Consider the following 27,750-nt stretch of genomic DNA (forward strand, 5'->3'; position numbering starts at 1 on the left):
TTGTATTTTCCTCTATTTTTAAGCAAAGATAAATTTCATCTCTCTGAATTTCATTTCTCTGTTTCAATGAACAAAAGTACGAAAAGTACTGCTCAGCTTTGATAGTTCACAGTTAACAAGCAGACAAACTTCAGATAGTAAATATAGAATTGGGGGGAACTTTCCATGGAAATATTGGGAAAACAAAGTTAAGAATGATTAAAGACTTAAATGGGAATAATGAAATGACTATTTTTAAAGAAATTAAGCTGCATTACAGTTTTCATGAAAAATATGCAGTTGATACATTTTTCTACCTCCTAAGGTCATTTTGAGTTTTGACTAGTTTAAAATTTCAAAATTCACCTAATATTTACTGAATTCCTTTCCTTATCTCAGGCCTTGTCCTTGATGTATTCACTTACATGCTCTGTATAATCTCACAATAATCCTGCAGATTTGATGGTGCATTTGCAGAGGCCTAACATGAAGGAATATAGTGGGACATAGAGTAGAGTGGATTTCTGTGGGTTTACTTGGCTTTGGCTGCTGCTGTGGGTGTTAGAAAATATGCATATTAAAGATAATGATGGTGCATTTATCAGGGGAAAAAAAGCAACTATCAGACACGAGACAGGCACAGGGGAGGGTCTGGAGGAAGTATCTTGAGGCAGAGTCCTGAGATGACACGTGCAGTCTATACACTTAGGGCTGACCCCACAGAAGTGTACACACAACCATCCTGCCCACACAGATATGGGGCAAACCAAAGTTGTCAAGAACTGTGTGAAATAAATATGATGGGGCAGGTTGTGGTCAAAAGGCACTGGTGCCCTGGTATGTCCCTAGAGTCTTGGGGAGAGAATGGAGAAATGCACTTGGAGGCCTACAGGATCTTCCTCCCTGCTTGACTGCAAGCAGGTTCCTGTCCCTATAGGGTAGAATAGGTTTTGTCTTTCTAGGTTAGTCTGAGGTACTTTAGCCAAGACTGGGTCTCCATAGGTAACTGTGAATTATTATTGCCATTTTATAGATGGAGAAATTGAGCCTCAGTGAAGTTCAGTTAGCTAACATGTATTTGTGTGCATGTAAATATTGGGCAAAACATATTAGCTCTATTGATAGGCATTTCTTTCCTTTTTTTTTTTTTTAATTTTTTTTTAACGGTTATTTTTTCTTGAGACAGAGAGAGACAGAGCATGAACGGGGGAGGGTCAGAGAGAGGGAGACACAGAATCCGAAGCAGGCCCCAGGCTCTGAGCTGTCATCACAGAGCCCCACGTGGGGCTCGAACTCACGGACCACGAGATCATGACCTGAGCCGAGGTCGGCCGCTCAACCGACTGAGCCACCCAGGCGCCCCTTGATAGGCATTTCTTACAAATAACTGCTCTACATTATTAATAGAAGTGTTTACTAATTAACATTAGAACTCACCTCTTTCTGAGAAAATATTTGTGATAACTTTTCACAAACTATAACAGCCTAAATGTACTTCTTCATTATTTTGTTTTATTCAAAACAATTCCATCCTGTTGATCCAGAACATTTGAAGGTTTTTGAGGCTCTATTTAGTAGGTCAGAAGAGCTACTATTGAATGGCAAACTTTATGCGCTGGACAACTTGGAATTCTCTACCAGCACCAAAAATCAAATCCTACTTCCCCACCCTGACAGCAGAGGGGCTCCAGGTGTTGGGTGTAGGCGCCTTGCTAGTGCACTCTCTAGGGTTTGCAGGGATTCCGGAGGAGGCTGCTCCGAGAGAACGTGCCTCTTCCACACGCCCCCTACCCAGTTTGGAGTGCACCTGCAGCCCCAAGCAAGAATAGGGCTGACTCGGATTTGGCCAAGTCAGACGTGGCATGAAAAATCAGCAGTTACTCTTCCATCTCCTTTCTGTTATAAATACAATATAAATTGATAATCTGAAAAGAATTTGGGTTACGTGGCGAGCCCGGATACTGACCGCTGCGGATGCGGACTGAGACCGTTCTCGTCACTTGCTAGTTTCGATAGTTGTTTTGGGAAACCGAGGCACCGCACGCCCTGTCCCTAGCGAGGTGGGTTTTTGCACGATCCCACCGCAGCCCGCCTTGGGTGTTCCCGTTTCCGAGCCCTTTCCGGGACCCAAGTCCCAGCTCCCGAAGGTCGGCCCCACAGCTGGCCTCGGGGCCCCGCCCCCTTTGGCCGCGGGTCGGAGCCGCCACGAGCCGGAGCGGGAGCTGGAGCCGGAGCCGGAGCCGGAGCCGCCGCGGCCCCTTTAAGAAGCCGCTCTGCGGTAACCCGAGCCCGCAGTCCGGGCGGGCGCGGCGGCCGCGGCGGTAGCTGTAGCCTCCGTGTGACTGCTCCTCCAAGCGGCCCGGGGCCCGCGGCTCCCCTGGCTCCCGCCGAGCATCTCGAGGGGCGGCTCTGGCCGGCGCCAGCCCTCGGGCCGGGCCGGCTGACCAGGCGCCCGTGACCACCCGCCGCCCTCCCCGGCCCGGTGCAGTCGCCGCCCGCGCGCTAGTCGCCCCGGGACCCGGCACAGGTGACGCTGTTTGGAGGGGGTTCGGGGAAAAGGGCGGGCTCGCTTTGCCCCGCGGCTCCCCCGCGCCGCCGAGCGCAGTCCCCGGGCAGGGGCGCCGCGGCTTCCCGCCCCCGGCCTAGCGCGGCCGCGGGCTCCGGCGCCCGGAGCTGGGTGGGCGTCCCGAGAGCGGGAGGCGGCCAGGGGCGCCCGGGCGGGCTGCAGCAGGTGTGTGTGGCCGCGCAGCATCTTCCCGGCCCCGCGGGCTCGGGCGCCGCTCGGGGCGCTGGCGGGTGTCCCGGGGCCCGCGGCCCCGCGCCGCCCAGGCGCTCCGCGTCCCACCCCCGCCCCCGGTGTGCGCGATTCGTGCTGCGGGGTCTGCCCGGCGGTGCCTCTCGGGTCTCAGCTCAAAGGGATGGGTGCGTGGGGCAGCCAGGGAAAGCTTTCTTGTTAGAGGCCGGTACATAGTCTGGTGCATCAAGTGGGTAAGTCTCCCCCTCTCCCACCTCCCCAATACTAAATAAAACAAGCTTTTATTCACCCTTGTAGTTCTCAAGTGGGTCCCATTTTTAGCCACCTCATGCAGTAGGGTCTAGTGGGAAAGGGGCTGGGTTCTGTTTACAGCTCTACCATTGTAACCCCCTCAAGTTTATTGAACTGAGAACCTCGGTTTACCCAGCCTTGAAATGGGATCCCTAATGCTAGCATTTTCCTACAGCCCAAGAGGGTGGGAAACCCTCTGTGAAAGTACTTTGAGTTGCCAAAGTTCATTAAAGAAAGGTTCATTGTTGCTGGCCAGTATTCTTTTTTTTTTTTTTTTTTTTTTTGAAGTACACATCTGAGTGTTAGTTTAGCTCACATTTTAATGTGAAATTATAAAATTGTTCTTAAAGAGTGATCTGTGACCAGGTTGAAATGAATCTGATACCAGTTTGGGGACAAGATGGAAGAGTTTGTGTGGATGTTAGGAGTTGACATGTGAAGCAGGAAGAAACCGTCATTTTGGTGAAATCTTCGCTCAGTCGTAAGCGGAGTTGAGACAAATGGATCTTGGATTGTGTGTGTGTTAAGCAAGATAGTGCCGTCTGGGCACATGGTATAGGCTAGAATGCAGCTTCATCTTTGTGGAGCCAGTGAAGGTAACATGACAGAATCCCAGTTTCCTTTTACGTGTGAAGTAGAGAATTTTTTTCCCCGTGTTAATCTTTTCCTTAAATTGGAGGGATGAAACTGAATTAGACACGTGGCCCCCTGCCGTGCTAGAAAATTGGAAAGAATGGCGTGGGGAGCGGTGGACTTCGGATGACTTACCACCTCCCTGCTCCTGTGCCATCATCAGATGATCCGGAGAATGTATTTGGAGAGTGCTTCTTTTCTTCCTGCCCCTGCAATTCCTTTTAGTGCAATACCTCCCTCCAGCGTTGGGATCCTTGCTGTGTGATCTCCTATGAGTTTTACCTGCTGGAGCTGGGCACCTGGCATCCAGCCGCTCAGCGGTCATAATTGTTTACACTATGAGCTTTCTATGCCCACGCATTTCACTCTAAGCCTTCTTGACCTTGTTGGAAAGAATAAAGGCTCTTTGCAGCTAAAGCTATGTACACTTGGAGGTGCCTAGGAAGCTGAAGGTCAAGAAGCTGAAGGTAACCCAAAGAAGCTGGGTCTTCTCAAAGACCCCGGGGGTATGGTGCAAGAGTTGGCTTATCTTTTCCTTGCTTTTTTGAAACCTCCATGGAGAGAGGTTGATTTGATTACCAAGGGAGACGGAGGCCTTGGGAGCAGGGAGCTATCAGAAATGTAACTCCGAGCTACACTTGTTGAGAGCATTCCCAGCAACTGAGTTGGGAGGAGGAAGTGGCGACTTGGGAGGGGATGGAGGGCCATCCCAGCAACCAGAGAGGTAGTAAAGGGGCCCTGGAATCCCAACTGGGAAGCGGGAAAGGAGTCGGGCTACAGAAAGGGAGTAGTGGAGCTTCCAGGCAAATTCTAGAATGTGCCCTGGGTGTGACCTCTCCTTCTCTCCTTTACCCTCAGAGAGTGTTTCTTGCCATTCTGAGTCTAGTGCAGCCCTCCCCTCCCCTGGTCCTCTAAAAGAGGCCCACCCAGCTCTTATGTTTCTCCCTCCAAGCTGGCCTTCCAAGTCTGAGAAGAAACTGAGCAGAAAACTTCAGACCTCCATGTCTCCCCACCCCCTTCTTCTCAGATCAGTGTCCCATATCCTACACATTAAGGCTCCTTTTAGCTTTGATATCTCTTGGAAGGTTAAAAAGTAGGGTAGTCATTTTGGCAGAGAAAAGTAAACTGAACAGTGTACAGGAAGATACAGCAAACTAGTTTTTTCTGTGGAGGAAGATAATGAATTAATTGTCTGGGCGAGAATTGTGGGCGGTTGGACAAGGGAGGGCAGGAGGGGGTGGTGGAACTGTGCCGGACAGCTTGTGCTCTCGTCCTTGAGAGAGGAAAGAATGCCACCACATGCGTGGAGCCACCTTGCTGTGCTCTCCCTCCTTCCATTTGTCTTGTGAGTGGAAGAAGATAGCAATATGGAGGTGGAGTAACCATCTGTTCTCAAGGATGGGAACCAGACTTTAACTCACCACTCGAGATGAGCTATATTCACCTGCCATTGCTATCAGGCACTGAACGTATGACACCAGCGAATGCATTACATCAGGAAAGCAAGGTTCATTTTGTAAGAAAATCTGAGGTATTGTGAGAGTGACTTTGGTGGTGGTTTTTTCTTGTTGGAGATGAAAGGTAGCACACAAAGAAATGGAGTCCTACTGCTCTGAGGTTTGTTATTCATAAGGAGACAGTTGGATGTTCTGCAAGCAGATCCCAGACCTGAAAAGAAGGCAGGAATAGCAAAGGATTTTTTGTTTTTTTCTCAGAACATTGGTCTGTTCAAGGAGAAGGCAATCCTGTGGCTACATGAGAAGGAGCTTGTGAATCATTGTAAAAGGCCAAGGTTTGTGAAAACAGCGGGTAAAGAAGACAGCTGGAAGTCAGTTCAGAGCTTGAGCCAGCATGAGGAAGAGAGTTGCTGAGCAGTGGGACAGATAGCAAGGGGTGGGGTGGGGGGGGAGCCTGACTAGAGGGACAAAGTCTTGTCTATAGCAGTGTTTCAAATGTTTTTGGATTACAACACAGTACAGAATGGGTTTTGCACTGCGACCCAGGACAGAAGTAAGTATGTGTGAGTCTGAAACCAGTTTCATGAAACAATATGTACTCTCTTGTGTACCGCATTCTGGTTTCTGTTTCTATGCTTCTGTTCCTATTCAGTGTTCTGAAAAACTCATCATCTATTAGTGGATCAGAGTCCATTGTCAGGAAACCATTTGCCTAATGGATGGATAAACAGGTTGCATTTGGGTTGGAGATGCTGGAGGAGGTGGAGGGGAGCACAGAGTTGATCGGGAAATCTGGACCCCTGTTGGTCCACATGGGACAGGTGGGAGTGTGGGAGCCCATCTGGTATGCTCATTCATGCAGGACTCACATTAGTGAACGCACCTGGATGGACAGGTGCCAAAGGGGACTTCCTATCAATTGTATCCACTTCAAAGCAAAATGGTTTTGAGGGAAAGGGTAGCGTGGAAGGAGTAAACTTGAATTTGAAAACAATGTCTTTAGAGCAGATTTTTCTCTGTAGGTGAAGAGGACAAATGGATCCAAAACAAATTGGCTGGTGGATTTAGGCCACGTCCACTTTCATCAGCTGGATAGGGAGCAGAGGGGCTCATAGTGCGAAGTGTAGGCTCATAACTTTCCTCACAGCTTTGAGAAGTTCTTACAGAAGAAGTCAGTGCAGTGTGTTGTTTCAAAACTCCATGTGCTGATCAAACTCATTAGGAAATTAGCTGCTTGCCTCCCAGAGAAATGGAAAAGTACTCTCATTACCTTGTGTAAAAGGGTTAGGTTATCAAAGCTTCCTTAGACCTCTAGTTCAAGATCTACAATCAAACTGGAATCATCATCCATAGGCTTTGGGATTGCCAAAAAAGCTTCTTGGAGAAATAGGTGAGGCAGCATGCAGCATCCTTGAGCTAATTTCCAGGATCTGTGGCCTGGAGTTAATGAGGGGCAGTGTATCTGCACGCCTTTGATCGCCTTTTCATAACAATTACCACCTGCCTCCTCCACCTGACACCATCACCAGTGGGCAAGCACAACAGAGCACAGAAGAAAATGTGCACGGGGGTCTGGGTTCACTCTGGTTGCCTCCTTATTTGCTTGTTTTCATCATCCATATTCTGACCTAGGTGGAGACTCCCTTTGACTCATCCTTGCTTTGTTTGATTTTCTTACCTCAGTTGATATGTTTTCAGTGTGTGGCTTTACTTCTCCTCAGCTGTCTGGTATATATATCTAATGCTTTCTCCGATGTTACCTCTGAGCTCTGGACTTAGCGGTGTCCACCTGACTATTTGCATAGAGTCCCGTGGTTGGATTCTGGCCTGTGTTGTGTTGGTCACCACCATATCCCGTCATGGCCACCCTAGAAATAACTGTACATTGATGGGTTAATACATTGGTTTTGATTTAATTTTTACATTTTGGGGACATGGAGAATCTATCTTGGTCAAGTTAATTTAATTACCTTCTCCAAATAGGCTTAAAAATACCTTTCAAAATTACATTTTGAAGACAGAGAAAACTTCTATTTGGTATATATTTATTTGGTGCGATGGGGAAGAAGGAATTTTCATTCAGGGAAAAATTTAGAACAATTAACCCCCCCATCCTCCTTTACAAAGTGTTAACATTTTAGGGACACAATTCCCCAAACTGGTCTTGCTCAATTAACATGTTTTGCTCTAATACGTACAAAAACATTGAGACAGTTAAGAATTTAAAAGTTTTCTAATTTATTACCTGCTATTTTAAGGACTTGTAAAGACTTCGGCTGTATGCTAATTAAGAAAGATTCGTTGCCTTTTCAAATTTTAAAAAAGTGTGTGAATGTCAGGAAACAGTCCAATTTCCTACCTGCTTAGTGGAGGAACCCAGGGTGGGATGAAGGCTGTAAGGGGGGGGAACCAAGTTGCCCACCTGGGAGGCCTGGCTGCCTGGACTGAAGGGCAGCTGGTTGGGAGTATCCCAGCTTAGGGTCTCCTAACCAAAACCTCGAGACGTTAGGCATCTTGAGGATTGGCAAATGCTTTAAAACCTCAAGTCGCGGGACGCCTAGGTGGCTCAGTCGGTTAAGCGTCCGACTTCGGCTCAGGTCACAATCTCGCGGTTCGTGAGTTCAAGCCCCGCGTCGGTCTCCGTGCTGACAGCTCAGCCTGGAGCCTGTTTCAGATTCTGTGTCTCCCTCTCTCTGACCCTCCCCCGCTCATGCTCTGTCTCTCTCTGTCTCAAAATAAATAAACATTAAAAAAAAAATAAAAAAAACCCTCAAGTCGCTACATGTTTTCTGCAGTGTTCTTTATTTTTAAATGACAAAAGCGAAACTTGCTCGTTTAAAAGAAAAAGAAAAACCATTAAAACAGCCAACACTGAAGAGAATGACAGTTCACACTTTCCCCTTTCTCCACCTGCTGTCTCCTCTGGTTTGACTCCCAAACACAGCCAGGTAGCAATTTGGGAGCACAGCCCTTCTTCTCTACAAATGCCAAAATAATCCAGTTAGGTATTTATGAAATATGTATTATTTCACAGCCTGCTTTTGTTACCCGCCCCCCCCCCCCCACTCCATAGTGAATGGTGAATGCCCTTCTGTATCATCTTGTGCATTTGAATGTCTGTGTAAGCTGTGATGGTATGGCTGTGCCAGTATAATCATTTCCCCATTATTGGACCTTAGGGTTTCTTCGAATGCTGTATTAAGCACCCTTGGACATGCATCCTTTCACACATCTGTGCATTTGTTTTGATGATAAAAGATGAAATCATCAGTATACTGCTCATTTTATAATCTAGTTAACACAGTGCTATCAAAATTTACATATTCTTCCATTTAGTTCCCCAAATATTAATTCAGCTGTAAAAGTAGAGTGCTAGACACATAGTGGGGCAATGCACAGCCCTTGCTTCCAGGAGCTCCCCATCTGAAGTAGGGGGGGCTAGGCATAAACACTGGTTATAATTCCTTTAGTTTTTTTTTTTAATTTTTTTTTTTACATTTTATTTATTTTTGATAGCACAAGTGGGGGAGGGGCAGAGAGAGAGAGAGAAGGAGACACAGAATCCGAAGCAGGCTCTAGGCTCTGAGTTGTCAGCACAGAGCCAGACACGGGGCTCGAACTCACAAACCGTGAGATCGTGACCTGAGCCTATGTTGGACGCTTAACCGACTGAGCCACCCAGGCACCCCATAATGCCTTTAGTTTTATTTATACCCTACCTTGTTCCAAAAGTGACCTGGGATGGCTTACAAAGATCCATACAATATGACAAGATACAGTAGATTTAGGATGAGAAAGAAAAATAAGCCAAAAGAAAATAAGATGGAGGTATGAGTGAGGTTGTAAGGGTACCTTCAAGTTCTGGCTCTAGGCTTTGCAGCAGCCTAGGAGAAGAGACAAACAGCCCACAGCAAGGTTTAAGGTGTCCAGAAGAGAAACCAAATTGGAGAAATCCATCTATTCCTGATTCTGGGAGGTGAGAGAAACTTCTTTGGATTTTCAGCAAGAAAGCACTGCATATGCAATGGCCAGCATTCTCAACAACGTCCCCAATGTTGTACAAAACCTAGTGACCTTGCTTCAAGATGCCATTTCATGTCCTGTTCCTCCTTGCTAGCGAGGGGTAACATACCTTGGCCCTCCTCAGTAAGAGTCATTAGGGTGAGGGGTAAGTTCATGGGTTTAATCCAGAGAGAGCTTTAGGAGTACCAATGAAAGTAGCAATCTGGTATTATTCTTAGACCATGTTTTCTACAAGGTAGTACAGGATGTATAATCTGAGTGGAATTTCTGTGAGTAGAACCCACTTCCCTAAGATTACTAGCCTTGCAACTTACAAAGCAAGAAGTGAGGATATTTATTGTTATAGTATTTTTTAAATTTTTTTTTTAATTTTTTTTTCAACGTTTATTTATTTTTGGGACAGAGAGAGACAGAGCATGAACCGGGGAGGGGCAGAGAGAGAGGGAGACACAGAATTGGAAACAGGCTCCAGGCTCTGAGCCATCAGCCCAGAGCCTGATGCGGGGCTCGAACTCACGGACCGCGAGATCGTGACCTGGCTGAAGTCGGACACTTAACCGACTGCGCCACCCAGGCGCCCCTTAAATTTTTTTTTAAAGTTTATTCATTATTGAGAGATAAAGACAGAGCATTAGTGGGGGAGGGGCAGAGAGAGGGGGAGACAGAGAATCCGAAGCAGGAGGCTCCATGCTCTGAGCTGTCAGCACAGAGCCTGACATGGGGCTCGAACTCACAAACCATGAGATCAGGACCTGAACCAAAGTCGGATGCCCCACTGACTGAGCCACCCAGGCGCCCCCATTGTTATAGTTTCTATTTAAATTCCAGTTGACATACAGTATAATGTTAGTTTCAGGTGTGCAATTTACTGATTCAGCGCTTCTGTACATCACCCAGTGCTCATCACAACAAGTGCGCTTCTCTATCCCCATCACCTATTTAACCCCTGCCCCTCACCCACCTCCCAGAAGTGAGGATTATGTTTAAATGGCATTAATGTATTGGGACTGTAACAATGAACAAAATATTTTCCTCTTAAAAACACACATGCCCAAGTCTGCAGTTGGTCCATGCAGGAAGGATGGTATGTGTTGACACTGAGGAGCTCCGCAAGTGAGAAGGCCCAGAGCCATCATTCCAAGAAATCTTGAGAGCATCTCCAAGCTTTCAGTTATTACTAGGTGGTAGCATGGGAGAGTATTAGCAAGACTCAGAGGTCTACAGATTGGGGCAATGTGACCCTGTTTTGTGAAGCTGGGAAAGTTCCACTCTCATGAGCCACCTGGGTCTGCGTTTCCATGACCACATCCACTTAAGTCTTGCCTCAGAACATCGTCCCAGGACAGTTCTTTGTTACCAAGTCTGTCGGTCAAGCTGAGGTACTTTAACAGGACTTACCCTAAATTTAAACGTGAGGTTTATATGTTTGTCAGTGTTAACCTTGAGGTCACCCAGAGCAACGTGTGACTGATTTGCACATCACCTTTTAGCTTGTGAAGTGTTTCAGAGAAACGTGTCTGTGTGTTCAGATTTTTTTGGCTGCCTGATTAAGTGTCAAACCAGATACTGAATCAAGCTAAGTGCCACATGTATTGGGAAACAGTGCATTTGGTAAAGGCAATCTATGGAAAGAGGTCAGAAGAGAAACCGCTCTCAAAGTACCTTAGTAAGGGTGTTAAGTGGCCCTTAGGGACCAGCATGAAAATTCACCTAGAAAATTTAGAAACTCCTTGGCTGTCTTCTCATTTAAGCCACTACACCGCCCAATCAGATTAGAGGTGAAGATAAGCTGCCGGGCTCCTAAGCCAAAGGTGAAAAAGGAGAGGGAAACGATGACACAGCTTCAGATACCAAATATCTATCCCGCTGTGACTTGGTAACATTTGAGAGATGGGTGTAACATTTTTTGGTTAGGAAAAGGTGGTGATAATAAGTGCTATCCTTTATTGAGTGGTGTTTTGATGTATTCCTGAATAACCACCCCCGGAACCTAGTGGTTTACAACAATGATTTCTTATTTGTCGTGACTCTGTGGGTGGCCAGGCAGTTACCCTGCCGCTTCTAGGCTCATTCGTATGGCAGTATTCAGCTGGAGGGTCCGCTGGGCTGGAAGATGGAAACAGGCTTGCCAGCGCGGCTGGGAGCCCGTACTGAGTGTTGTCTATCATCTATCAGCTGGGCGTCTCGGTTCTCCAGGTGGTCTCATGTTCCAATAGACTAGACCGGTTTCTTCACATGGCGGGTTTAGAGCAGTGCTCAAGAGAGCAAAAGGTGGATGCTGCAAGGTGTTTTGAGGCCTAACTATGCTTCAGAAACCTTACAGCCTCTCTCCTACCGATTGCGTGTCAGCAGATGGCAAGGTCAGCCCAGATTCATGGGGGCAGAGACATAAACTCCACCTCTGGGTGACAGGGGTGGCAATGTCACACTACTGAGGAATTATCACAAGTAGCTACATGTGCCGAGCACTGTGCCTGGTGCATTGATTTCATCTCACGTAAGCCAGACAACCCTCTTGCACTGTAGGCATTCTTACTCCCTTTCATCGGACTTGCAAGTTAGAAAGGTCATATTCTTCTTGCCCATGGCAACTTGATAAATCCTAGGACTAGGATTTGATTCTAGGTCTCTCAGTAGTTGAATGAAATGCATTTTAAGACTCAACAGGTGGGTTGGGGCGCCTGGGTGGCACAGTCGGTTAAGCATCCGACTTCAGCCAGGTCACGATCTCACGGTCCGTGAGTTCGAGCCCCGCGTCGGGCTCTGGGCTGATGGCTCAGAGCCTGGAGCCTGTTTCCGATTCTGTGTCTCCCTCTCTCTCTGCCCCTCCCCCGTTCATGCTCTGTCTCTCTCTGTCCCAAAAAAAATAAATAAACATTGAAAAAAAAGACTCAACAGGTGGGAGATTTGCTCAATTGTTCTTCAGCTCCTCTAATGCAGTTAATATTGTCTCTGATTCCTGTATAGAGCAGGCGAACAGAGAGAAACATAGAAGGCAGGCAGGCTTTGTTCTACCTCAGCCACTTCTCTGCATCCCAGAGACTCTCTCAGGGGGAATTGGATCAACAATTTGAAGGTGAGACGGATCTCCCTCTCTCCTTAGGTTCTGATTTCCCAGCTTGCTTGGCAGTGATTCCTTTAGAAAAGGAACAAAACATATTTTGAAAAATCTTGCTCTGTCCAGCTTTTCCTTGATTTCACAGTGTTGGAAGGAACCCAAGAGATATCCCAAGCCAAGAGGCTCCCTTCCAGGAAGGGAATTGCAGGGAAATCAGGACATCCAAAGTTGGGTAGAGGTTGGCTGCAGAACCTCATTCCTCTTCCTGAGTCCCCCAGGTGACATGACACCACCTGCTTCAGCTGTAGGGCCCCTCACACACTAACCTCTTCTAAGACTAGGAGAGTGTGTTGTATTTGAAATGTTGATTTCCTTAAAGGTGACACCTCCAATTGTACACATTTTCAACCCCTTATTTTTTGTGCCAAGTACTGTATTTGTGTGATCTTCCAATTACTGTTGTCTCTTGGTTTAAGGCATTCTGGTTTAACCAAAAGCTAATGGCTACCATTGGAGCTCTTAGGTTTGAAAAACAAAAACTTCTTTACAATAAACTTTTAAGTGGGTTGAGATGCTAGGAAACATTTACCAAGTAAATAAAATGTGCCATCTGTGCTCTCAGGCTTAAGGCCCTAGAAAGTGAACTGAATTTCTAAGGGGAGAATTCTATGGTGGATTGGGGGCTGGGAACCAGCAGAGTAGAAGGGAAAGCTGGGGAAGGCGGCCTTTTTTCAATTGTCACTCCCTTATACTTCTTGTTAGGCATTAAAAAACAAATCCCATATCAGAGAGTCGGTGTAAAATGAAATAAAAAAATGTAAATAAGACAAAAAACTTAAAAAGTTGACACAACATAGATTAACTATATTAGATTTCATTTTATTTATTTTTAAGTTAGTAGCCAGAATATGTAAAAAGTATAAATGAGCATAAGTTAGGAAAATAAGAATAAATGTTTTATTAAATCCTAATTGAAAATACCTGTAATAGGGGCACCTGGATGGTCCAGTCGGTTAAGCTTCTGACTCTTCTTTTTTTTTTAATACTTATTTATTTTTGACAGAGACAGAGACAGAATGTGAGTGGGTTGGGGCAGAGAGAGAGGGAGGCACAGAATCTGAAGCAGGCTCCAGACTCTGAACTGTCAGCACAGACCCCGACATGGGGCTCAAACTCACGAACTGTGAGATCACAACCTGAGCGAAAGTCAGTTGCTCAACCGACTGAGCCACCCAGGTGCCCCTAAGCTTCTGACTCTTGATCTCAGTTTAGGTCTTGATCTCAGGGCTGTGAGTTCAAGCCCCGCATTGGGCTCTGCGCTGGGCATGAAGCCTTCTTAAACAAAACAAAACAAAATAAACAAACAAACAAACAAACAAACAAACAAAACCTGTAATAGAAGGGAGACCTAATCAAGTGCTGTGGGAAACAGAGGAGAGAAATTATTTCTTGAAAGAGCAGGAATTCTCAGGGAGGGGTTAAGGGGGAGATACCCACCCGTCCTTGCTGTGCCAGAATGTCGTGGTGGGGACTCTGGACTGAGTGAAAAAATATCAACCTCCCAACCCCCCAACAACAACCAAACTTTAAAAAGAAGACTACAGAATCTTCTTGACTGGTCTGCATAAGAATACATACAGAGAAAGTACTGTATGAGCACATGTGAGAGGGGCAGGGAGAAGCTCTGGGATATGAAATTTTGAAAAACAATGAGAAGGGTGAGAGAAAGATCTAGAAGGCACTAGCATAAGGAGACAAAAGGGAAATCTTGGACTAAAGTGATTTGTAGCAATATGAATTAGCTATTACAACAGTTCTCCAAGTTGTTGCAAGATGGGGCCACCCCACAGCCCCTGAGTGTGGGGGTCTCTTACAGAGCCAGTTTGGGGAACAGAATTTTAGCCTCCCTCCTGCTTGTACATCCTGTGATTGTAATTATTACATAGGACAGTGGGAAAAATAAAGGTCAGGTAGAAAAGTATGAATATTTAACCTTAAATATTTAAAATTTTGTTATTAAGACAATCTATAAACCAAAAAAAAAAAAAAAAAAATTCAGGGAGGTGTCCATTGCCAGGGTGTGTAACATGGAGAATTGAACGATTTCTCTTTGATTTGAATTCTGTTATATGCTCTTGGAAGAAAAAGGATTGAAGGAATGGGAAGAATATAAAGGATACCCTTATTCAAAGTTTAGTATCTTAAGTGACAGGGAAGAACCATAGAGAATTCTTTTCTTATCCTCATGAGCAGTTCCTTGTTAAATCTTAAGTAACATAATATATCTGAGAAAGGGAGTGTAATCATTTTAATATAGGGTTCCTTACTCCTTCCTGGTTTAGTCTTCATTTTCTTCCCATTGCTTCTGTTTAAAAAGCAGTACCATGAATATTGGAGGATTTATGGAAGTTAGGTTGATTTCTTTTTTTTTTTTTTTTAATTTTTTTTTTCAACGTTTATTTATTTTTGGGACAGAGAGAGACAGAGCATGAACGGGGGAGGGGCAGAGAGAGAGGGAGACACAGAATCGGAAACAGGCTCCAGGCTCTGAGCCATCAGCCCAGAGCCTGACGCGGGGCTCGAACTCACGGACCGCAAGATCGTGACCTGGCTGAAGTCGGACGCCCAACCGACTGCGCCACCCAGGCGCCCCAGTTAGGTTGATTTCTTATGTAGCTGCCTTCTGGTAGACCTTCACACTAATGCTAATGGTACTTGATACTCGGGAAATGAAAGGAGGTGGAATGTTTCTGCACATAGTTTTCCTAACTTTTTTTCATATAGCTTTTGATGTAGAATGAAAATAACAGTAATGACAATAAAAAACAAAAAGTATAACTGTAGTTAGTTGAGAGCTTTGTACATATTTGATTAGATGTTTAATGGTTTTTACAAGAATCAAAAGACAAAAGTGGGTAGTGTGATAGTTATTTTTTACTAAGGGGGGGTGTTATTGTCTCCGTTAATTAATAACATTTCACAAGCACTTAGATAAGCATTTGCCCATATGTAAATGCAAACAGAAACCAGAATGAATAGGTGAGGTGCTGGTATGGCTTTTTTGAAACGGTTTTTGTTTGGTTTGGTAAATGTCTCATCTTCTGCAGTCATGCGTTCATTTAAAAAGACTTATAGTTTGCAAGTAGAGACTTTTAAAACACTTTCACATGTTAGGCTTACTGACATGGTAGATAAATCAGTAAGTACTTCTGTAGTTGGTAAGAGTATGAAAATACAGTGCAGATTATAATTATTATGAAACCTTTGAACACATACTATTTGTTATAAGGAATTTGGGGTAGACAAACTATATATGCTACTGCTATGACCTAAATGTTTGTTTTCCCCTCCCCACCCTGCAAATTCATATGTTGAAATCCTACCCCCAGGAGGTGGTAGTATGAGCCAGCAGGGTCTTTGGGAAGTGATTAGATCATGAGGGTGGAGCCCTCATGAATGGGATCAGTGCTCTTGTAAGAGACCCCACTTGAGCCACCTTGCCCCTTCTGCCAGGTGAAGCCTGTGACCTGGAGGAGGGCCCTCACCAAACCATACTGGTACCCTGATCTCAAACTTCCAGCCTCCAGAACTGTAGGCAGTAATAAATTTCTGATGTTTATAAGCCACCCAGTCTGTGGTATTTTGTTACAGCTGTACAAATGGACTGAAGCACTTATTCAGTATTAGGTCACTTTAAAATATTGATGGGTACTTTTTGCTCTTGGACATTTGAAGTGATTTTCCTTTTGAAGGAAATACATTCTAGGTTTTGCCAATGTTCTGACTACACTGTAAAATGAGGGACCTGTTGCTGATGAGATACTAGCAGAATGAAAAGCACATATAAGAATATGAGTATCTGTTATTGTCATTTTATTTAATAGACATTTATTGAGCACATGCTATATGGCAGGCCTGCGCTAGGCATAGGGATGCAGTGGTGAGGGAGAAAATGTTCATGTTTCCCACCTTTATGGGGCTCACATTTCTCTGGGGGAAGGAGACATTCATTGAAATTGCAGCTACATCTGACAGAGACAAATACCATATGATCTCACTCATGTGTTATCTAAAAAAAACCCAGATTAATATACAAGCAAACAAATAGAATCAGACCTATAAATACAGAGACCAAACTGATGGTTGCTAGAGGGGAGGGTGGTGGGGAGCAGGCAAAATGGGGAAAGGGGAGAGGGAGACACAGGTTTCCAGTTAAGGAATAAGTCACGGGGATGGAGGGCACGGTGTAGGGAATACAGTCATTGGTACTGCAGTAATGTCGTATGGTGACAGATGGTAGCTATGCCTGTGGTGAGCCTGCTGTAACATACAGAATTGTTGAATTGCTATGTTGTGCACATAAACTAAGATAACATTGTGTGTCAACTATACTCAAGTTAAAACCAAATTTTAAAAAATAAATTGCAGCTGTAAAGGCGAGGGACTTGGCATTCTGAGAGCAGATGAGGGGAGGGGGGCTGATCTGGTGCTGGAGCTTGGAGAAGGCTTCTCTGAGGAAGTGAGGGTTGACCTGAGAGCTGAAGAAGTTTGAGAGTTAACTCGGGAGTAGCCAATAGAAAGATCAAGTTGCAGAGAATAAAGGGTAATGGGGAGCAGAAGACTCCCAAGGCAGCCAGAAAGGATGGATTCAAAGTGCACGGGTTAGAGAGCTTGCCCTGAGGTGGAAGGACAGATGGGTGAAGGTGCAGGTAGTTTGTGTGCAGGTAGTGTTTTCATATGTTGGCTTCTATGTGTGTGTGTGTGTGTGTGTGTGTGTGTGTGTGTGTGTGTGAAGTCAGATGGGGGTTATCTGTTAAGAATGGGGGTGGATGGTTAGAGGTTTGAAAAGTAGAGATGATTTGGAAAATCATTTGTGGAGTGGGAAAGGATTGGTTGGCCTAGGCAGTGCGTGGGAGCGCTGTGCAGCCTTGAGGGTTGTTTGATCCCACTGTCATTCCTCACTCACCAGCCTCAATCTCTGTGAGTATGTGACATTTCCCAACAGCGCTCTGATTGTTTAGGGCTCATCACTGAGTAAATAGTTGAGCAGCTCTGGGGTTGGAGTTTTGCCAGCTCTTGGCAGTGGAAAGGGAATGTGGGGTGTTAGTAAGAGTATTACTGAAATGATGGTCTCTAGGATCTAAGCTGATGAAAGAGGGAAATAAAACAGAGGAAAGGACCAATGCATTAGGAACAAGCAAAGAGGTCAAGTAGTCTTGAGAATGTTGTAATACTGAGCACACCTGAAGGAAAAGTCAACAGGGGAATACTTGAAATGCTGTTTCTGAGGCAGATAAACAATGAGTAAGGGACAGTAAAGGCCCCTGATTGGTTGAGGTGGCATGGAAGAGGTGCCATTTCTGATAAAGAAGGACTGAGTTGTTAAGGAAATCTTGGCCTCCTACATAGTAAGAAGTAACTCAGGATGATATCAGGGCTGGAGGAGATCAGTGAACTGAGACCAAAGTCCCCGAATGGAAGGAAATGTTCAGGAGGTCGGAACACAACACTGAGGAGGGGGAGAGGAGACATTACTGAATAGTAGGACCAAAACACTCTGGGTGTTTCCAGGGAGCAGGGGGATAGAGGAGTAGGGCCTGAAGGAGACCACAAGGAGCAAAGAGGATATAGGCTGGCCTCCTGACTCTGAAGTGTGGGAGACTAAGGCATCCGCTCCCTGAGAGGGGCTGCTGGGGAGGAGGATTGTCTTCAGAGCACGTGAAGGAGAGGCAGGGGATATGGGTGGGGAGCAGCAGCCCCAGGGGGTTTAGTGGACAGGTTGGAGAGGTGGAGGGAGAGAGGGACTGGGTCAGGTGGCTGCCGGGAAGGAACTTTGGAGCATGACAGAGGTAGTCCCGTGGTAGAGGATAGATTTCTGCAGTGGGGTCTGCCTGCTTGGGTGTGTGTTGACTGATGTAAACAGGGATGAGTTAGGGGCCTAGGGCTAGTGGTCAGACACTGGTCTTGTTACCTTTGGCTGGAGTGGTAACAGACCCAGAAACTGGATGCCATCTTGCTGCCGGGGATGGATGACGGTGGAAGCAGAAACTTCGTGTCTGCCATATGCTGAGTACTGTTCTAAGTATCTAGCACACATGTGGTTTGTGCCTTAGGACAGCTGTACCAGGTTAGGACTGCTGTTACCTCCATTGTGCAGGAAACTGAGGGCCAGATAAGGCAAATTTAGAAATCTGTCCCGGGTCACACAGCAAGCATTGGAATAAGGTTCAATCCCAAGACCACGACTGAGCCTGTGTTTGTCCCATCATGTTACGTGTACTTGATGTTTTCCTACAGATGTAGTTGTGATTTTTAAAAAGCTAAATGATGGACTGTTAGAAACTTATGTAGTATTTAATGCAAAATTGTCTTTTTAGATACCAAAGTTCAGTTCAGTCCTAGAATCCCAGAATCTTTGAGAGCTCTCTGAAGGCTAGACTTGGGCTCAACATCTCTCCCCCCACTCCCACCCCCACCCCACGTCCTTTTATCTCTTCCGTGTGGATGCCCAGGCACCTCTAAATTGTTAGACGGTTCTTCCTTGAATTAAGCTGAACTCTCCTCTCCCTGTAATTTTTGCCCATTTGTGCCTTTTTGAGTAATGCAGAATAAGTTCCATCTTTTACTTTTCAAAAAAAATTTTTTTTTCAACGTTTATTTATTTTTGGGACAGAGAGAGACAGAGCATGAACGTGGGAGGGTCAGAGAGAGGGAGACACAGAATCGGAAACAGGCTCCAGGCTCTGAGCCATCAGCCCAGAGCCCGACGCGGGGCTCCAACTCACGGACCGCGAGATCGTGACCTGGCTGAAGTCGGACGCTTAACCGACTGCGCCACCCAGGCGCCCCCATCTTTTACTTTTTTACACAATGAAGATGTTTGAAGGATGCTCTTGAGTCCTTTCTAAGTAATCTTGTTCTCAGTGGTTTGTGATTAATTCAGTAAAGTGGGACTGGTAAGTGTCTTGATCCAAAGGTACATTTTTATGCTAACTACCTGAGCCTGAAGTTTGTTTTTTGTTATTAGTATCTTCATTACATTATCATCTCTCATAGGTTTGTGTATCTTCAACTGCTGAGGCTTCCACTGTGTGTGTGTGTGTGTGTGTGTGTGTGTGTGTGTGTGAGAGAGAGAGAGAGAGAGAGAGAGAGAGAGAGAGAGAGGTAGCCAATATGTTAAGTCCTATACTTGGGCATTGCCTTTGGACAATTTATTCCTGTTATACTTTTTCTTTTTGATTGGGACTCACTATTTCCACTTATGAAGAGAATTTAGGAACCTGATTCTGTTAACCCATTACATTAGCTATCCTTCCCAGCTCTGCATTATGTGCAGGTTGAGTATCATATAAATATTTGTAAAAATGTTACTAATACAAACCAAAAAGAGAGAACCTTATAGGATATTAGAATATATTTCTCAAGTTTATTTTAGCTCATTGATCCACAGGCTGCTTCTAGTTTTTCAGCTAGCTCTGGATTTACCTAATTTTGTTTTCCAGCCACATTTCTTCATATTATTCATAAAGCTTTCAAGAGGAACTTTCAGAACTCTCCTGGAATCAAGTTATTCTTCATTTGGTATTCTTCATTCTGCCAGGATTTGACAGTCAGTTAATTGTGGGAATAAGGGATAGGAAGGGGACCAGAGTGACTGAGCTATTCTAGATTGGAAGATGGGAAAGTGTGGTGGATAGCACCATTCTCTGAGCTGTGGTACTCTGGGAGAAGTACTGGTTTGGGATTAAGTTCAGCTTGAGTCATGTAGAGCCCATGGGGCCTCCAAGATGCCCCTAAGGAGCCATCCAGAGGGAAGGTGATCATCCAGGACTAGTATGCTGGGGGATGGTGAGGTTTGGTTGCACACAACAGAAGCTACATTAAAGATTTGGGTCATATACCCAGGCAGAGCCTATAGAGTGCAAAGAAGAGGTTCTGGGTTGGGGCAGGGGAGGTAGACATTTCAACACTTGAGGGAGTTCATGCACGACAGCCTCCACTTTTTGGTGAAATGCAAAGGAACCATATCTATTATAAGAGAGAGAGAACTGAAGATTTAAGTCCAGTGAGTGTTTGGAATCAATGTGGGAAATAGGAAAGGGAACTTAGGAAGGACGGGAAAAGGAATGCTAAACACAAGGAAGCATTCTTCCCAGCTTCCCCCTTCCTTGCTGCCCTTAAAGACAACCACACAAGACCTTTTCCTCGTTAACATTTTTACTGCTGATCACTACAGCAGTGGTTCATGTTGTGTCAGAATGGGAAGGAGTGCAGTTCTGCATGTGTCTGGAAGTGGCATACTTCCTAGGGAAGCCCTTGTATTACAAGAGAATAACGAACATGGGAAGTGAGAGTAATCATTGTGTTTCCTGGCCGGTAGTTCTAGATTCAGCTGGGGGAACTGAGTCTTGCACTTCAGCCTTAAAGAGTCTTGTTGGGACTTTAACAGAAGAGAAGATGTCCTGTTGGTTTGCACTGAATACCTTCCGATATTTTCTCACTGTTTACTGTCCTCTCTGTTGGGTATTTATTTCACGGAAAGTGGGGAATACTCCCTTAGCACCCTGAGCTTGGCACTTTATGTGCTAGTGATCAGTTTCTTTGCTTCCCTACTGGCCATAAGCGTGTCCCTTTTTGTATTCGAGACTTCGCACAGGAGTTGGCTGGTGGGCATGTGACAGATGTCCAATGAACTGTTGGCTGAAGTGAGGGCTGAGTCAGTTTGGCTGCGCTTTTTCCGGTGACCCTGCCTCTGGGAGTCCTGCTGGAGAGGGCTCTTATAAGCTGATGGTAAAGAGATGTACTTCAAACCTTCTCATGTTTTTCTTCTAAGAAACCAGCTTGAATGGAAGCTTATGGAAACCGTCTTGGGAGAAAATGTTCAAACATCATTGCATTCTGGAGGCCTCTGGAAGAGTTTCTCTGGTGTGAATCAAGATGGGCTAATTACATTGTAAAGTTCATGTCTAGACACTCCCCTTGTAAATTGCCACAGAAATATTTCCCACTTCCTGTTCTGGCTGTTCCTTCCTAGCCTAGAATCCCCACTTTCTGCCAGCTCCTAGCCACATGTAGAGGTGTAGGAACCAGGTCTAATACTTTCTCCTTTTACTGTGTATTCTTCTACTCAATAATCTCCAAACTCTCAAAAGTTCTTAATCTATGTCAGTAATTAGTGTTGTTTGGCTTTGTCCATTTTCCTCCTTCTCTTGCCTGATTTGGTGAATGAACAGAGGTACTTGCTTTCTACCAGAAGCCTTAGTTTTCTGGGGGAAATTTATAAAAAAAGTCACAAGATTTGTCCTTGATTTGGCATGACTAATGAAGCAAGCAGCTGCTTAATAAGAAGCAAAGCTGAGAGTAGAACAATTTAATTAGCTTCTGTCTGTTGAGCCTTTAATAGAAGCCACAACTGGACTATATGGAGCTCTTTAGTTTTAAATGAAATGTTTTTGTGAAGGGAGACTCTCAACATGTCCCTCAAAGACCCCAGTTAAGTGAAAGGAAATCTGTTAAAAATATAAAGTAGCCAGTATAACAAAGACTTAATAAAAACTAGCTGTTTTAGGAGTGGGGGAATTTCTTAATGGTGAGTTGTTAGAGTGCTTTTGTTTTTTAATGTATTGATTACATCAACAGTTCATAAAATGGATAATGTGTAATACTATGTTTTATAATACAAATTTTAGCAAACATTAATGAAATAAATACTCATCATATACGTTGAATTTTAACAAAAGTGAATGAGTAGCTCACATCCAGCACCCTCCAGGACTCGTAGGCAATGTGTACAAAGAACCCTTCAGGGCAAACCATCCTCACATTTAAGATTAGACTGTCCACTCTTTTCTGGTTAGTGGCTTCATTTTCTTCATTTATCTGTCCACCTGGCCCCCATTTGCTTTAATCTTAGAAAACCATTTTGCCTTTTACATCTCACTTAGTGAGTTATAATGATGTTTAATTTATGCACAAAACTTACTTTTATGTATTATTTGGTTAATAGGCTAAAAGATCACAAATTAAAAAATTTAATACCCCAAAACACATGTTGACTTAAAAAAAAAAAAGTAAATGAGCAATAAAGTTAATGGAACCTCCTGCAGAAGAATGGTATTATCAATATTTTCACTGAGCACACACACCAGAAAGAAAGAATGGGGAAAGAACTCATTACAGACACATGAGTTCTGTCAGAAGGGGCCCTGTGGGAGCCTGATTCTTATTACAAGGTCCTGGTTGGAAGGGAATGAAGTGGGGTTATTGCTAGTGCAGTCAATGACTTGGTTTTTCTCTAGTGAATTGGCTCCACGAGGTGACTTTATTTCTTCACATTAGGCAGCTGGAAATATGTATTGATTCATTTCCTTTTCATTTGAGGGTCAGCTCTATCAAAGATGGAGCCATTTCTGGAAATGCTATATTTGCTAGATATGAGTAAATGCTTTAGTGTCTTTCTTTTGGTCTGAATGTTCCTAAGATTTTTAGGAGACAAATAAAGTTCAGTTCAATGAGAAGGGAAACATACTTTGAATGTGCATATATGCATATTCTTTCTGCTAACTCTACCCTTAAAACCTGAAACGCTTTTATGAAAATCTTTTATTATAAAGATAAAAAGTCATGGAGGATTTTTGGTCCAAGGATGTGTGTGATTGCAGAATTATTTTTAAAAGTTAAATACTAATTTAAGTAGAAAAGAACCAGATGGTATTATTCTTCTTAAGATTTTAATTTTGGTTTAAATGTTTTTTGTCTCACTGTACAATTAGTTTTTATAACATAATTATTTTTTGTTTTGCTGTTGCAGATAATGTTAGTTTTATTATGATTTTTGGCTTGTTTCCTAGAAATTATCTAATGAACTCATTTTATAGATGAGGAAATAGAGGCATAGAGAAATCAGGTGATTTGTCCTAAGTTTAATTAAAAATTAATATTACTAAAAGAATACCTTCAGTTATAGTACTTGAAATTTCCTCTTAATGTTAAACACTAAGACTTAGATAATTTTGAATATCATGCTATTAAATTTGCCACCTGAGATTTGTAAGAGTGAAATATTTAAGATAACCGATTTTTCCCCTTTTTTATTTTAATACAGATATAAGATACATGACAAATAGCTGGTAAAGACTTAAAAGTCTTTTAGTTTCTTTGTATTCTTAGATTTGTGCTAAATTAAAATAAATTACTAAAAATATAACCATATACTCTTTTAAAATTAAAAATTAATGTAGATTTATTAGGAGCAATTTAAAGCAATTTATAGCCATCATTTCTCTTAACAGGTTGAAGAAATATGGATACCAACACCAAACTGATCTTCAGCACTGTTTTTACCAGCTTTTTCACCTTTCAGCTTCTTTTCCACTTTATAAGTTACTGGTTTTCAGCAAAAGTTTCTCCAGGTTTTAATAGTCTCAGCTTTGAAAAGAAGATTGAATGGAACTCAAGGTAAAGCATATGAAAATGTAATTGATTTTAAAAAGTGAGTTTTATGAAATAAAATCATTTAAAATATTTCCAAAAAATCTTTCATTTAAGATCTAACAAAATTTAAGGTCAGATTTTTTTTTAAGTTTATTTTTTATTTTGAGAGAGAGAGCATGCAGTTGAGCGGGAGAGGGGCAAAGAGGGAGGGTGAGAGAATCCCAAGCAGGCTTTGTGCTGCCATAGAGCCTGACTTGGGCCTCGAACTCAGGAACTGTGAGTTGTGACCTTAGCCAATATCGGGAGTGGGACATTTAACTGACTGAGCCATTCAGATGCCCCTAAGGTCAGATTTTTTTTAAATTTGACCTTGGGAATAAATAAAAGGAAAGTAAGTAGATAGATCTTGTATGAGAAAATTCTAAAAATTCTTATATTGAAAGATGTTGGGAAAAATTGAACTTTCTGGCGAAGGTTAGGTAGGCTTCAGTTGATTGCAGAAGAGTCCTGTTTTACATTCTTCTCTGAAACATTTATGAGAACAAACACATGTCTTTGGAAATGATAACATAAATAAACGTTAGTTAGGGCTGTGAGTAGCCTATATATAGTGTTGGCTGGCTTAGCCAGACTGGGGGAAGTTATGCTACTCACCAAAGAACATGGTGTATGGTTAGCACATCTGTATCTCTCTTTTAATGAACTTTTCATTATAATTCGGAGACCAGAATTGACTCTTTTGCTAAAATAAAAATTGCTTTTTAGATTTTTTTAAAACAAAAAATAAAGGGAAAATGAATAGTACATGTAAGTGATAGAAATCTGCAGGAGTTTTAATTCGTTGGTTTACAGTTTTTGTGTGAGTGCAACTCATTAATCTTGCACGATATGTCAAACACAAAATGACTCTGATGACTGCTTCATGTGCTTTGGAGCATTTCGCCCCCAAACCACCGGGCATTTGCAAACTGCAGTGCATTGGAGCAACTATGGGTATATTCTTTTGTTGTTACTTACTTGAAGTTGATGCTAACTGTAAAATGAATTCAGCAGGTCTCTAAAATTGCTATAATGATTTCTCACTGAATTTTCCTTTTAGAATTAACTTCTGCCAAAGTCGAAGTGTTTATTTGAGAATGATCACATTTGACCAGAAATTCCCTGTCTTTGAGCCAAATTGTTTTGTAGGCATCCACTTTTATAACTCAGACTGGGAATAAGATTCGAGTTTCCTTCTGCACCTTACAGTGATTTGTCCAGTTCATACATGCTGTAGCTCTTTTTACCCCAAAAGTGAGAATTATTTCTCTCTGTATTTTTGAAAAATAAGAAGTAGGATTTTTTTTTGTCTTAAGGATAGTGCGAAGCTGCTGTTAAAATGTGGGATACAGAAGATACCATTATTTTTAAAAACCCTTTCTAACCTGGAGATAGGTGGAGAATAGGGAAAGAGAAGGAAGGGGCCAGGGACTGGGTTAGGAGACCAGATTTGCTGAGAGTCAATTTTGAACTGTTTTTCATTTCCTTTTCACCATGGTTAGGGTAGTTAAGGGCATTTGAATCTTGGAGAGCAGCAGGCCAAAGAAATAGGGATGGTACAGAGAGAGAGGAAAGATGAAAATGAAACGAAATTGAAAAATACTTTGCATTATTCAGTCTTATCGCTGCCATTCTATGATGCACGGAATCACCATTTGGGAAACCAAGTTCCTATTTGCAAAGGAGTCTAGGATTATAGAAGATTCATTACCCTACTCAAATGATGTTCTCTTCTCTCTCTTTCTCTATCATATTTACTCCTGTTCCCACTCCAGCTTGGTTTACATGAGACTTAAGCTGTGAGGTAGAGTGCAAAGAAAGAAAAAAAATTGGCTGCTTTTTGTGTAAAGTACATGTATATGTCTTGAAATTCAGCTTCTAATCTTAAAACACCAAGAGCAATATAGCTCACATAATTCTTACTAATAATCAGGGAAGTTTCTGAACAACTAGTCGTCTAAGCCGTACAGTAGCAAAAGGAGGGGAAAAAACCCAGAAAATTCACACCCGAGGGATAACAGTTTAATTAATTATAAGTGATAAATTGCTATAATTCATCGTTGCTTTTTCTGGAAAAAAGCATACCTGTAGGTATTATTTATATCTTATAATTAAAAAACATTTTCTTATATCCACTTGTTTTCCTATGGTATAGAAAGTCCAATTGTGTTGAATACTCCTAATTTTGAAATCTACTTCTCTAATTTTTAACTCTTATCTGTTTGAGCTAAATAATTTCTCTTGGCAATATTCTTAATACTTGTGAATGATTAAGTCAGTAACTTTAAATTGCTGTTCTACGGTGGTCATTATTTCCATTATTTCACTGCCTTTTCATTAGCATAAACATTTCTTTTTAACCTTCTTTGAAAAAAAAATATGTTCTTTTGGGTAGAATCTTGGTGTTTCATTTTAGACAGTGAGGAATCTACATCTTGCTTTACCAGGAATCTGATTTTAAAGAATACACTGAAATGTTTATTAACAGAAGTTTCTGAATGAATAGATTTTTAATGCAGCATGCAGTATGTAAGCACAGGGTTTTTTCTTTTTCTGCTCATTGTAGTGGGAGGTTGTTTGACCCAAGTTAAGTTTTAACTTTTCTCTCATGAATTATATGCCATTTCAATCAGCTAAGCCTTTTTAATCCTTCCCATTTACCATGTAACATTTCAACACAAAAGGGAATTTGAGGACTAAGTATCAGGAACAAAAAGTTGTCATTTTTCCAAGGGGAAACATTCTGATCTAAGTTTACTAAACACTAGAGCAAGTTAGTAAGAAGTTGTGGTTTCTCCTTTCGTAGAATTTTTGAATGGCAGTAGAATGCTGGTTGTATGATTATTTAAATGGAGTGTTTTATTTGACATAAAGGAACTTAAATCCTTAGACTGCTATGTTCAGTATATAGGTGTGTTTGGCGTGAAAATCCCAGACTTGTAAACCAGATAAACGGGGTTAATTATTCACACTTCAAAATGATCCTTTGGTATTACAAAGGATTCTTTGTTAGTGCCTTTAAATTAGTGAGGATTTTTGAGCATTTAAATATGATTTGATTTAACATGATATATCTATTTAGGACCACATCATTTATTAGATCGAGGATATTGATTTTTCAAGTTACAGTAAAATTTTCTAATATCAAGCTTTATGTTAGTTAATATATATTTTTATGTTTATAGTTTTATGTTTATGTTATATATTTTAAGTTTATATATATATATTTTTTGATGTTTATTTTTGAGAGAGAGACAGAGACAGAGCTTGAGTGGAGGAGAGGCAGAGAGAGGGAGACAGAATCCAAAGCAGGTTCCAGGCTCTGAGCTGTCAGCACAGAGCCCGACGCGGGGCTCAGACTCCCGAAATGAGAGATCATGACCTGAGCGGAAATCGGATGCTTAACCGACGGAGCCATCCAGGGACCCCTATTAGTTGATATATTTCACTGTTAAAGAATTGGGGTCATATTTTAGACAGAAGTTTATTGTGCCCCATTAATTTCTAAAGAGAAAATTTTGTCATTCCTTTGTCCTTTATTCTAACGAAGAGAAAAGAATCTTCTTCATTACTTGTCAACATTTTCATTATGTGAATAAATATATTGCATCCTGTGTACAGTTCTTTCGCAAATCTGAGAGCTTGGGTATTGGTTGAACCATTAAATTATTAGCAAGATTTCTTTGTAGAAACTGATGTTTTTCATCTAAACCTTTCTCCTTCTATACAAGAAAATTCAGCCTGGATTTCGTGAACATTTTGCTTCACTTGAGCATGTCTTTTAAAAATAGATTTTCTGTATAAATTCATGGTCCTCAATTTTTCTGTTTAGAAGTGGTTTCATAATAATGACAAAAAGAGACTAATAATAGCTGCTCTAGCTTTCTCATGAATTGGTTACAGGAATCAAGTGCAGCAATGCATGTGAATGTGCATTTGACACTGAAATCTCCAAGGTAATACGTTTTCATTTCATGATCCATTCGAATCCTGATTCAAGGATATGGAATTTGTTAAGGCCAGTAGGTTTGGAAGTTATTCCTAACTGATTGGAATGGGAAACTAATGGCGCAGCAATGCTG

General features: G+C 42.7%; 1 protein-coding gene across 3 annotated transcripts in view; it reads left to right on the top strand.

Moving 5' to 3' along the window:
• Window positions 1-2,184: 2,184 nt before the first annotated feature.
• Window positions 2,185-27,750, top strand: part of LOC123598280 (TLC domain-containing protein 4-like) — a 71,020-nt gene continuing 45,454 nt past the window's right edge. The window contains exons 1-2 of one of the 3 annotated variants that reach the window (XM_045478367.1): window positions 2,185-2,506; window positions 23,488-23,653. In XM_045478367.1, coding sequence (XP_045334323.1) covers window positions 23,499-23,653 — 155 coding nt within the window. In that variant the 5' untranslated portion in view covers window positions 2,185-2,506; window positions 23,488-23,498. Of the gene's footprint in view, window positions 2,507-2,862; window positions 2,968-4,101; window positions 4,126-23,487; window positions 23,654-27,750 lie in introns of those variants that run through there. The other 2 variants (XM_045478368.1, XM_045478369.1) reach the window with 2 other exon arrangements.

Source organism: Leopardus geoffroyi, chromosome C1 (assembly GCF_018350155.1).
Source record: "Leopardus geoffroyi isolate Oge1 chromosome C1, O.geoffroyi_Oge1_pat1.0, whole genome shotgun sequence".
NCBI classification, from domain to species: domain Eukaryota; kingdom Metazoa; phylum Chordata; class Mammalia; order Carnivora; family Felidae; genus Leopardus; species Leopardus geoffroyi.